We start from the raw sequence: 12,744 nt of genomic DNA, 5'->3' as shown, positions 1-12,744 counted from the left end.
CCAAGGTTTTAACTCTGTTACCAGAAATGTTTTGTAAAGTTTTACACCAACTTTAAATGTGTGAGTTTTTTTCTTTTCATGACTAGGTGGTGAGGATATGGTACAAGCTGATACAAATCTCTGAACCATAAATTATCCCTACAGAGGGGCAGTTCCAAATCTTTATCCTAAATACAGTTACAGTCTTGTGAGTGTTTTTGTGTGTGTGTGGGTCTATCCAAAAACATAATCTCATTCCATTGTGTGATTACCGTGTAATCTTGAATATTCGTAGTAGCCGTATACAACGCAGGACAGATATTCCAAGAGGAGACATGATATCACTGGCTACCAGCATAACCTCAAGCAGTCCTGTGCACACTACGAAGCAATCAAACCGGTTGAAAATTGACATAAAATATGACTGGAAACCAAGGGCATATATTTTTATAACCATCTCCATGGTGAAGAGCGCTAGCAGCACCTGATTCGTGATGTCTGCAGATAAATAGAAAAACAAGAATCTTTTGAATGCATTTATGTTGCACAAGGGGTAGCCACATGAATGCGGTAACACTCACAATTATAATTCATGCCTCATTAATGTGCAATGTGTACTGTCTCCAGTGGTTTTGTCCCCCAGTGACAGTAATACAATAAAAAAAAAAAATGGCAACACACCCCAATGCAGGCAACCGTTTACATCTTAGTGGTGCATTACTGCGCTTAATGCACATTGCGGTAAGGTTGCCCATTCAAAATGATTGCCCCCTAACATGCTTAAAACCATACATAACCCTTTTATTATGACGCAAAGCACTACCTTATAATAACTAAGCTAATAATGATATTTACATGTTTGTTGAAAATATAGTTTTGATAGACATTGTACTAAGTTTCAAAGCTGTAAGTGAACAATAGCACAAAAGTAAAAATGAGTAAAAATGTGCAAAGTAAATAGATACCCAACATGCCAAGCTTAAAAATTGCGTTCACCCGTAAAACGGCAACAAAATACAGTACCACAAATTGTCCATAGGTGAAGCTTTAAAAGTCTGTACATGTCAACAGTTTAGAGTTAACCATGAATATTGGCCCTAGAATTATTGCTCTTACTCCAGGTCACTTAGCGATGTCCAACGTGTTTAGCGCAATCATTTTTTGGGGTATTTTTATATGTATTTAACTTTTATTTGTTTTAAACTTTTTTTTACTTCATTGCCATTACATGGGAGGCATATTAACGCATAGCGGGCATAGCATATTAGTAGTGACGGGTTCTCTTTAAGGTGACATTAGGGGTCTTTTAGACCCCTAGCGTCTCCTTTTCACTTCAAAAGAAGCTATTCAAGCACAGATCAGGCTTGAATAGCGTCTTCCCCAGCTTCTTTAGTCAGAGAACGACAGCTGAGGAGCCGGAAGTCATGCAATCCGTGTTGCTTCCAGCCCCATTCAGCGGGAAGGAGATCTTTCTCGTGTCCACTCGTCTTTCTCTCCACTTCCAGCTGAAGCTCATGTAATGGAGATGAACATAGGCAGACATGTTTGAAGTTCAGCTTGGGTGGCAACCATGGCTTCCTCCCTAGATACAGTAGAGTAGTGAGCTTAGCCACAAAGAAACAGGAAGTGTGTTATTTGCAGGATTACCAGGGAAAAAGCCTGAGAAAAAAATAATGTAGACACTGCATCTACAGACTGGTAAGCTGCAGTATATGTAATTATTTTGTTTCAGGATTAGATATGCTTTATTTAACAGACACTATAAGTATATAAAGAGCATTTTAGCTGTATAATCAATACTTAAAAGCTTGAAAACCTTTTTTTTATCAGTACTTGTAGACAGTTGGAAATGTTGCTTACCTTGGGCTCTTGTTAGAGAGTGAGGCTGATTGTGGTGTTCAGTTGCTATGATGATAGTGTTAACAAGAATTATAATAATAACAAGCCAATAGAAGAGGCGGGATTTCACGAGTTCTCGACTTTTTCGACGAAGCAGTCTATGCCAATGGCGCCACTGGCGGCTGTGGGAAAGGCATAAGCAAACATAAAGATGTTACATGTGAATATTGTATTGTATGAAAACATGGCTTAGTTTAAGACTTTTTAAGTTTTTTTTTTTAATATGAGCTTACTCACAAAAAGGCAATACATTTGTTGATCCCCTCTATTTCATACAGACTGTCGGTTTCTGAACCACCTTCCTCTAGCTTTGAGAAACCTAAAAGCAAAAGTGCACATTTAACAGAGTAGAAAAAAAATACCCCTCCAATAAGCACTTAGTGGCCAACTCTCACCATCTCCTGGTTCCATATCTGAATCCATAACCTCTGCATGCGTAATCCAGTCCAAATAACCACGCAAGTCCTCATCCATTTCCTGCTGTTCTCTCAGCATCTGGAATGCTCCCCGTGATTTGGCTTTTTCACGCTCCTTAGTAAACTCACTATGGATGGAGGACATACAAGTTTTGGTATTGCATCTCCAATAAAACTACAACTTTAAAAAGTCTTCTCTAAAACTTACTTTTTAAACTTCCTTAGCATTATTCTACCCATAGTAGCATCTTTCCAGATGAAATAGTGGGTATACCTATTTCATACTATGTGTTTTTTTTTTTTTAGTTCTTTCATTTTTTTTAACCTTTTTGCATTGCTTTTATATCCGGTAAACTTTAAAAAAGCCTTTACACTGGTTGTTGAATCTGGGGTAGCTCTCAGAGGCCCCTTCTTGTATGTTGGGATCCTGACTGTAAATTTCAGCTCCCAGTAGGGTTGCCACCTGTCCAGGATTCGCCCGGACAGTTCGGGTTTTGAATGCTGTGTCCAGGTTTCATGGCAGCAGAAACCCGGACACAAGATGTCAGGCAGACAGGGACAACCAAAATTAAGACAGGGGCTACTGGCCCCCTACTGAAAATAGTCTCAACTGTGATATTTACATATGAATGGGTGTCGCTATTTACATATGAATAAGCTGCGACTCATTCTCCCCAAAAAATGTCCACGCGTCACTAGAGTGTTCGGGTTTCGCTTGAAGAAAAGGTGGCAACCCTAGCTCCCAGGGGGATAGAACATGGGAGTTTGCACAATGTTATATATTGTAGAATGAACTAGATATGTTCTGCAGGCCTAACTGAGGGAATGCACAATATATTTAGTACATTCCCAGTCCATAAGTGGTTTTAGTAAACATATGATAAAATTCACACTTTATATGAACCTGTATGATGAATGTCAGCATTACCACCTCACATTATTGAGTAAAAAAAAGCACATTCCCATGAATTTAAAATTCAGCTCCCAAGTCCCTACAACATCTAGATAGTGTAGATATGATCTTTGGATGCTAATAACATTGTAGGTGTTTTGCATCAACAGAGAATGCTAGGATTCTACTGTTTTCAATGAGATAGACCCTGTATTGTAGGCTTGCAGTGATATATGATGACAAGCAAAGCAGAAGCATTGTGCATAGCTAAATGCTAATCTAATTTTTGGGTAGCAAATAATGTACACACTAGGGATGCACAGATACTTTTCGAGTACCAGTGCAGATACTTGCCATTTTCATAAGAACTGCCAGGGTTGCAGCGGTTGCAGCTGGGACCGGCTCTGGCACTCCACCACTGTCCTGAAATCATTAGTCTGTATTGATTTAGAAAAACTGTCACATGACAATAAACAAAAATGTATCAGTACTCATACTTGTAAGTACTCGGCAAGTACCAGTACTCGTACTCGCAAAACTGGTATCCGTGCATCCCTTTATTTATATTTATAAAAACAAAATCATACATTAAAACAGAGATGTACAAATCCCAGGAGCTCCGTGTGCACCTTACAAATGACAGCTGCCTCCTAATTTTTGGATTTTTCTCTAGTGTAGTCTTGGCACTCAAAACTATCGGTACATGTACTCGTACCTGTACTGAGTACTGTACTTGGTATGTGTGCAACCCAAGTACACACCCAGCTGGAATGTGGTAATGATTATAACTGGACCCCATGACCTTATGGGCTCCATCACAGCTTCATGCTGTGTACCACCTGCACTTAAACAGCAAGACTAGATTATAGAAAATATTATACCCGCTCAGGACTCCGAGCACTAAGTTAAGCACAAAGAAGGATCCAAGAAGGATAAGGCTGACAAAGTAAATCCAGGGCCACTCATTGCCAATAGCATCATTAACCTATAAAAAAAGAAGCAAAAAATTATTAATGTTTGTATATTTAAAAGATAGTAAAAGCAGAAAAAAAGAATATTCCAATAAGTTTCACAGTCCTTGAGGCTAGAAAAACTCTGGGACAGAAATGGAAGGGAAAGCACAACAAGGGGGTACTGTGAAAAATTATTATTGTGTAACATTATACACAACTTAAGCTGGCCATACACCTTACAATTATCTGCAGATTTTATGTGGTCATATGGAAAAGTGCAACAGATTGGCCCAGGTGGAGATTACTCCATCCACACAGTTAAGTGTAGATGGAGGAATCTGTTGCACCTTTTCCATCTGATCACAGAAATTCTGCAGATAATTGTAAGGTGTATGGCCAGCTTTAGTGGTGTATAAGACACCACTCAGTTTACAAAAGTGCTGTGTGTTGTCAACCAAACATAGGAAGTTAAAAGCTCAGTGCATTTCTGGCAGATCAATGGGTATTTTCTATACTTGCTGGGGTTTTAAAACACATGACATTATACATGCATTTAAGAGATGTACTGTGCATTTGTTTTTTACATTTTGCTTTGACATACACTTTAAGGTTTCAATTAAACTTTTCTTGCAATTGCTGACTTCATATTCTGGGATTATACCTGGCTTTCTTACTTTATTTCTTTGAGTTCTGACCCGGAATAAATACAGCAAAAGCCTTTTTAATATTTGCCAACTTTCATCATATGCATACCTATTCCAAATAGATCATGACGAACTAAAGCCAGAAGATCAGAATAATGCTTGCCACACACACGGATATTCACTCATCAGTCTCAGGGCCGAATGAGAGAAAGTCACTTGATTACCCCATCAATACTAAATAGCATAGATAGAGGAATCTCCACTGCTGACTATTGTATTCACACGGCTATCTGAATACTCTATCAGTGACTGCATCTGATAGGATGCTGTCACTGTTTGACAGAGAATTTTCCCCCCAGCTCAGCCGTTTTTTAAATTGACTTTTGTTGAGCTGGGTGGTGCTGGCAGGGCCACTCATGGCTCAAATTATGTTGTGTATGGCTATCTTTAGAGCTAATCAACTAGCATTTTATAAAAAGATGTTAGCACTGGTAGTACTCATATTTTTCTCTTATGCAAGTGTATGAGATGACACCATCACGACCTCTTTAGATTATGCCAAAATGGGTTTTTGGAGAGGTATAAAATATTGGTTTAAAGAGACGCACATAATTTCAACATCCTTGAGTCATTAACTCTTTTCTAATATACATTTAATTGCTGTGCCATTGAAACATATTTTCAATTTCTTTTACTCTATAACTAAAATGATATATATTTTTGTGCTTGGACTTTCCAGTTTACAAAATTGTCTAATATTTTCGTTTAGTCAGGTCAAATTTAGTTAGCTCATTTCAAATATATAAATATAAAGCCATTCTTGCAATACCCACCCAATAAAGTACTTCTGTCCATCCTTCCATAGTTATGCATTGGTATACAGTCAACATGGCAAAACCAAAATTGTCAAAATGAGTAATGCCATTATTTGGCCCAGGCCACCATCCTCTGCACTCTGTTCCATTTATTGAGCACTGGCGGCCTTGGCCTATACTACTGCATGGAGCAGGTTTCTCATTTTCCACTGTTGCTATTATATCTGGGAAAAGAAGCCATGTTTCAGAATATAGTTTTACTATGTCAGCTTCACACACATATTAAAGCCTAACTACAGCCAGAAAGTGGAGAAGAGTTCTCTATCAGGTTTTATTTTTGTTTCTAATCCTGTTGGGGAGACTTTCCCTTGCTTCCTGACAGGAGAGGAAGTGATGGCAAATCTCTACAACTGGAATACAGACAAAATTACATTTGATCAAAGTAGGGAAGAATTAGACAGTTTCGCTGTGTTTTATTGCTGGCTGTGCCTTCCTGGCATGGTGACAACTGCTCCATCCATTCCTTAGATGGGCACAATGGCGTAACAACCGGGGGAACAGTGGGGCGCGGGCCCCAGGCAAAAAGTGAAGGGGGGGCGCCGGCCGAAAATGGCACTTTCGGCTAAATGCCTAAAGTGACATTTTCCTGCCGTTTTGTCGGCGCGGCCGTGATTCCTTTCATCCCCGCACAGAGACACAGAGCAGTGCCCAGCGGGGATGAAAGGAATCAGAGAGAAAATGACAGCTGGCCGAGCTCTGCGGGACGAGCGCTGTGAGCGGCCGGTGTCTTTCCTCCCACACCGCTCGGCCGCCTATCACAGTGCAGCAGAGAGGTGTGGGGGCGGAGACAGCCAGCGCTGTCACAGGGGGCTGGGCTCTCCTCTTGCAGCCTCCTATGACAGTGTGTGTTGGGGGGAGGGGCAAAAAAAAAATGTCTGCCCCGGGCGCCCAGAACTCTGGTTACGCCACTGGATGGGCATCACAGGTACAAGAAGAGAAAATCTTTATAGTGGTGGAACACACTTAGAAATTAGGAACCAGAAAGATATTACAACTCTTCCCCACGTTTGACTGGAGTTAGGCTGCTGGTTTGTATTATGTACAAATACAATCATATATCATACATTTCCATTTACATGTTTTAGGCAAAAAGTATATTCATTCAGTGTTACACCTAGTGTAATGGACACCCGAGTTAAAAAAAAAGTATTTTTAATTTATTTTCAGTAGTAAATAAGAAAATGAATGAAAATTAATAAGGGCCAGAGCCATTTTCTTCTTATTTACACATTGTATATATAATATACAAGAATAAAGCTTTTTTTAGCCGTGCAGGCAAAAAGCTGTGGCAAGGCACTGTGATATTTGTGGCATAGTTTGACAGTGACAGGCCTGCAGGGAATTAAATTACAGTAATATGATCCTCTAAACTGCAGTAGCAAAAAATGGCAATCCTAATACAATACATGGGCCACAAATTGGAAATTGAATACAATATGGAGGCAATTAACAATCAATTGTTAAAGTATGTAGGTAACAATAGGCAGGGGAGAAAAGGGCAAATGAGAAAATATGTGGTCAATCATATGACATTTTTAGGGCAACAAGTAGCCAATCCTAACAATATATGGGCAACAAGCTGGCAATCGTAACATACATACAAAAATTCTCATTCTCCCTCAACCGCAAAATATCCCCCACCCAAAAAATCTCCCCCCCAGCAAAAATTCCTTCCCACACTTACCAAACCTTATATGCAGAGCAGCATTGTGACAGGAAGTCCTCCCAGGCATCTCCTCGCTCCTCCAAGGAGTAGCCTGAAAGAGCTTCCCTCTTCTCTGTACTCCTCTGAATCTGGGGTCTGTAATTTCAGCAAATTATTGCTATAGGGTGCTCCTACGGAGCCAAGGAAAACATGACCCATGGCATTGCAGGGACCGAAACATAGCCATAATGTGTGTATAAACAGGATGTACCTGGGGCAGACCAATAATACTCTTACCTGTTAATTTGAAATAACAGGTCTTGTGCATCTTCCCAGAAAACAACTCTAGTCCAACAATGGCATATATAATAATCATGAAAAGCACAAGAAGAGCTATGTGTAGAAGAGGTAGCATTGCCTTAGTGATAGAATTCAGTACCACTTGAAGGCCTGAGGGGAAAACACAAGATTATTAGCTGTACACAATGCAAGAACTGTGCAAATGATCTTTCACTATGTATAAGGGTAATGCTTAAACTTACTAGGTACCCCAGACACCAGACGCAGCGGTCTCAGGACACGAAAAGCTCTCAGTGCCTTGACATTAAATCCAGAACTTTTTCCTGGGGCAGTTATGCCCTGTAGTTTATGAATCTGTTCCAGGACCACACTGAAGACTCTACAATGTAAAGTTAATTTTAAATACAGATGTAGGACTAAAAATAACACAAATAAAGTTACCAGAATGTGGGGAATGTTGACTGAAAATCTACAAAACCTTCTTGGAAGAAAACCAGCATGATTTTATTCAAACTCGTGTAATAATGTCTGCTTATTCCAAACAATACCAATCAGTTTTTGACTTGTTAATGCCAGCTATGCTTTTACAAGATATGTTTGAATTAGACTAGTTTTTGTTTTTTCCTGGTTTAATTTCCCCAGAAAAACCAGATTGGTAATTGTAGGCGAGGTCTCTACTTTTGTAAATAATTTTCTTATCTTTAATCTGTATATACAGGCTACTTTGACATATAAATGTAATTGATGCCAATTTAATACGGTAAATAGCAATGTGCAAAGTGCTACTCTACTCTACTATTGTAATTGTACTGTCTTCCTTATATTGTAAAGCGCTGCACAAACTGTTGGCGCTATATAAACCCTGTATAATAATAATACTCCCCATGAAAATCAAACATATTTTGATTAGAGCCTTTTGAAAGTTGGTTGTTATGGCTACCTGAGCAAAGTTGCTTCTTGCATTATGTTATTGCAATAGAGAACAAAATCTCAGGAAGTATATGCCGCACTTTGAGTTGTACTGATATCACTGTGAGCTATGTTGATAACAGCACAACCTGCACAAATTATTCCCTCCAACCCATTTTTCTCTGAAAAACTTAGTTGTACAACTAAGCTATTCAGAATAAAATTAATTTTTAGGAGGAGTTTGTGTGGGTTGCACTATTATCAATAAAGCCTATTGTGGGATTGAAACTCAAAGTACATGATTTTGGGTGTATTCAGCAGGGAGTAGCTTTGGGAAGCCGGCATGTGAGGTGGAGGAGTAGAAATACCTGGGAGCCTGAAGTGGGGCCATTTCTATATAAAGCTCCAGGATGTCAGAGAATTCAGCGTTCTTCCTTTTTTTCTTTTATAAATGAGGCCTTGACTGCAACCAGAACCTATACATTTATTTTATTTATGTTGGATATTTAAGACCAGGGGCAGCCTGAAATGCAGGAGGACAGGGAAATTCCTTGTTGGGCCCTGAGGAAATAGGGCAAAAAGTGCCTGAAAATGAACCTGGTGGCATCCTGTCTTGCAACACCTCCTAGCAACTAGTAGGTGGAGCTGTATCATGTGTATTGTATTGTATGTGTGCACTCAAGTGGTCAGGCATTGCCATGATTACACCCCTAAACAGGAGGTAGGTGGGAACATCCTTGGGCTGCAGCGTGGTATGTAGAGACAGACGCGGGTGTGTGCCATCTCTTCGCTGGCCTGTCTGCATGTATGGACTGGAGGAATTAAAAGAACATCTGGCCGCAATGACTGCCTCCTCTGGATTGGTATATCCAGTGAATGCTGGCTATGACCTACACAACTGTAAGTGCATTACTGTACTTTTAGTGCATAACAATTTTGAGGTATAATGCACAAGATTCGCAAGATCTTTGCGGGCCTCAAAAATAGTTTCTGCTATGCCATATCCAATTTTTGCCACAGCGTATTTCACACACCACAAAAAATTGTTGATGCTGCATGTGCTATGCAGCGTGCCCTCCTCCTCCCTTTCCATTGTAGGCCCCAGAGTCCAAGTCCACCCCTGTTTAAAAATAACAAGTTTTATAAGGGGCTTCCAAGATTGGAAACAGCCAAACATATAACAATCATGGGTAAAGCCGCTCACCAGGTCTGGCTTCTTATATAGTCTTTTCGGTAATCCTCTCCTATTGGATACACAGAGCTGAAACTACCATAGTTTGTGACTATCAATTTTGATTGGTCCCTGAGGCAAAAACAAATAGGCTTTCTGGATTTCGCAGCCAATAAATATAGGGATATTACAATTTGAGCAGAAAAGCCTACATCACTAACACATTTATCAGAAAGCTCTTAGTTCTATAAACAGTTTTCATACTGTATTTATCCTTACCCTACAGAAACAATAGTGAAATCTAGAACATTCCAGCCATTTCGAAGGTAAGCATCCGTATGTAATATTAATCCGTAGGCTACAATCTTCAAACTTGCTTCAATAGTAAATATAAATAGGAAGATATACTCAATCTTCTCCTGTAAATTAGAATATGAAATAGACACAGTTCAGTATCCAAACATCTGAGGTATGTATTTTTAACATCAACCTTTTTTTATACAAATTCGTCTGACCAAAGTGAAACCTAATGTGAAGGCATTTAGAAAAAAAAGGCAAGGATTCTGTATCTTGGGTGCATATGTCTATGGTAAGCCACCTACCTTGCAGTAAAAATGTGAATACTTGTTCTTTTGTATGGTCACTGGAGATAAAATATCTAAAGAATAGTACTTTATCTATACTACTGTCTGATTTTATATTTATTTAATTTGCAGATTATTTCTTATCTAATCATAAATATGCTTTTTTTCTTGAGTTATCAGTTAAACAGAAAATGAGAAGGCAAACGCTGTTACCAAGATAGAATTGGTGGAATTGGTGTCATCCTCTGGCATCGGCAAGAAAACTGCTAAAGCCACACAGTTGCCAAAAATGGTAAGAAGAATAATCATCTCGAAAGGTCTAGCATCAAGGAGTCAAAGGAAATATGAGCTTTTGTGGTCATTAAAATAAAGACACTACATTATACCATTTTGGTGTATAGCATTGGATCAATATCAAGCACAGTAAAACAAATAAATATTATATACATCTACAGTGATGTTGGATTTAAAGTAAACCTCCAGCTAACTTTTTTTTTACCTTTAGATAGTATTGAGAAGAGTCGGAAGCACTGTTATTCCCCTTTACTTTTCAGTAACATGGGAACTATGTACAATGCTTACATGTTGGTCATTAGCTTTTTATAAACATAGTCATATTACTAAGAGCTGCCACTGTATTTCTTTCTAGGTGAAGTTGATGTGCGCTTAGAAAGAAATACTTAGAAAGCACCAAGTAAAAAAAAAAAGCTAAAAAAGCTCTCAGCTCTATGCTCTTAGAATTTGAGGGACGATTCTTTGGTACAAAACAGGATTAGTGTAGTTGAAAGGAATTTACCTAACCCAAAGGAGCTATTTAAAGCCCATAGCACCCTTGAATGCACCCTTGAACGTAACCTTAAATTTGCATTTCTCACTGGCTCCAATGCATTTTTCAGAGATGGCAAAAACTCCTAATTTTTCTAAAATACATTCCCAAACAATGCATTTAATCTGTACTCAATTAAACATACATTTGCACTACATTTTCTAAATTGCAAACAGATTGCAATGTGTATAGTCAGCTTTAGAGGGTCAACAGAAATGTTGATTATATGTGTATAGTTTATAGTTGTTATTTTAAACCATCTCTTTTGGTAAAACTATTTATTTAACAGGAACTGTAAATATAAGATCTGGGAACACAGTCACAATTATCATAAAATATAACTTTTCATAATATATGCTAAAAAACTTACAAATTAAATACTTTGGGGCCCATGCAATATATTAGACATTTTTTAATTTGGTAATAAATCCCACATAGGACATATGAGACAGGGTCTAGCATGCTAAGGACAATAACGTCTTATCATTTAGAGGAAGTCCTTTAGTCAGAGATATCCTTTTTACCTCAGTAAATTACGTTGTAGGGTCCTCAACAGAACCCCAACAAAGGACAAAATAGATTTTTTTTTTCTACTTTATATGTACCACTATCAGCACAATTGGCTGAATTAAAAGTCTTCCACTTTTGTTGAGAAAAAATTAAATCCCCTCTGGATGATCAATGTTCATTACAAGGATTTTAACAAACTTTGTTGCAATTTCCTACCTGTGTCTGTTCTGAACAAAAAGCTGTTTGTTGCAGCATGTCCTTTCCAAACAAATCCCTGAATGGGAGGGTTTGGGTTTGTTTTAACTATCTGGTGGGCTTCCTGTGTTGTAATAGAGAAAGGTGCAGTGTCTGCATCCCTTTAGTAACCCTTAGGGAGTACCTCACCAAAAATGAAATTCCTATTGCAAGGTATGACAAAAATTGTACTTGTATGTTAGTGCAGACTTCTGGGAAAACCATCACAGAAGCAGAAGTGACATTTCTGGGGGTATTCCATACACCAACTGTGTACAGGTCACCATATTGCATTGAATTGAATTGCATTGTCACCGCTAGCTCCGCCCAAATGTTTATATGTTGCCGGCAACTATCAGAATGCCATTCTGCGGCGGGAGTTAGTCTCGAGCGGAAGGGTCGGCAGGCATCTTTTTTCTAATTATTATTATTTCTACTTATTTTTTCTTGTTATATTTTTTTTCGTCGCATTGTCGTCGTGGACAACGCTGGACGTTGTGATTGACCCTGGATTGCGTCGGTGGATCAAGTCTTTTTTGTTTTTTTAATAAAAGACTTGTCTGTTAGTTTTTTTCAATTAAAGGATTTTTTCAAAAGTCTGGCCTTTTTTTAAAAACTTTTATTTAAGGCCTGGTATGACTTTGAGGGGGAACCCCACACATTTTTTTTTGTTTTTTTTATATGGGCTCCCTCCTAACATTCCTACCAGACCTAAAAGGCCTGGTATTGTTTGGGAAGGGGAACCGCATGCTTTTTTTCCCTTTTTAAATGTCATTTTTTTCTTTACAAATGTCATTTTTGCTGCAGCAGGTTCTAAACATTGTACAGATGCACGACTTTACAGGCAGTTTAAGAGAACCCCCCAGGCACAATATTTAACCACTTGAAGACCAGGTGTTTACACCCC

At 38.7% G+C, this 12,744-nt stretch overlaps 1 protein-coding gene across 1 annotated transcript in view; it reads right to left on the bottom strand.

Moving 5' to 3' along the window:
• The window catches only part of CACNA1S (calcium voltage-gated channel subunit alpha1 S), a 79,875-nt gene that overhangs the window by 65,033 nt on the left and 2,098 nt on the right, over positions 1-12,744 (bottom strand). Inside the window, exons 2-11 of the mRNA XM_018576779.1 lie at positions 10,481-10,586; positions 9,963-10,102; positions 7,846-7,982; positions 7,601-7,753; positions 5,617-5,822; positions 4,068-4,171; positions 2,274-2,422; positions 2,116-2,197; positions 1,840-2,000; positions 252-477 (exon numbers count right to left, since the gene is read on the bottom strand). Coding sequence (XP_018432281.1) covers positions 252-477; positions 1,840-2,000; positions 2,116-2,197; positions 2,274-2,422; positions 4,068-4,171; positions 5,617-5,822; positions 7,601-7,753; positions 7,846-7,982; positions 9,963-10,102; positions 10,481-10,586 — 1,464 coding nt within the window. The remainder of the gene's footprint in view (positions 1-251; positions 478-1,839; positions 2,001-2,115; positions 2,198-2,273; positions 2,423-4,067; positions 4,172-5,616; positions 5,823-7,600; positions 7,754-7,845; positions 7,983-9,962; positions 10,103-10,480; positions 10,587-12,744) is intronic.

The sequence above is a fragment of the Nanorana parkeri genome, unplaced genomic scaffold, assembly GCF_000935625.1.
Source record: "Nanorana parkeri isolate BGI_ZX_2015 unplaced genomic scaffold, ASM93562v1 scaffold77, whole genome shotgun sequence".
In the NCBI taxonomy this organism is placed as follows: domain Eukaryota; kingdom Metazoa; phylum Chordata; class Amphibia; order Anura; family Dicroglossidae; genus Nanorana; species Nanorana parkeri.
This window is presented reverse-complemented; position numbering and strand designations above follow the sequence as displayed.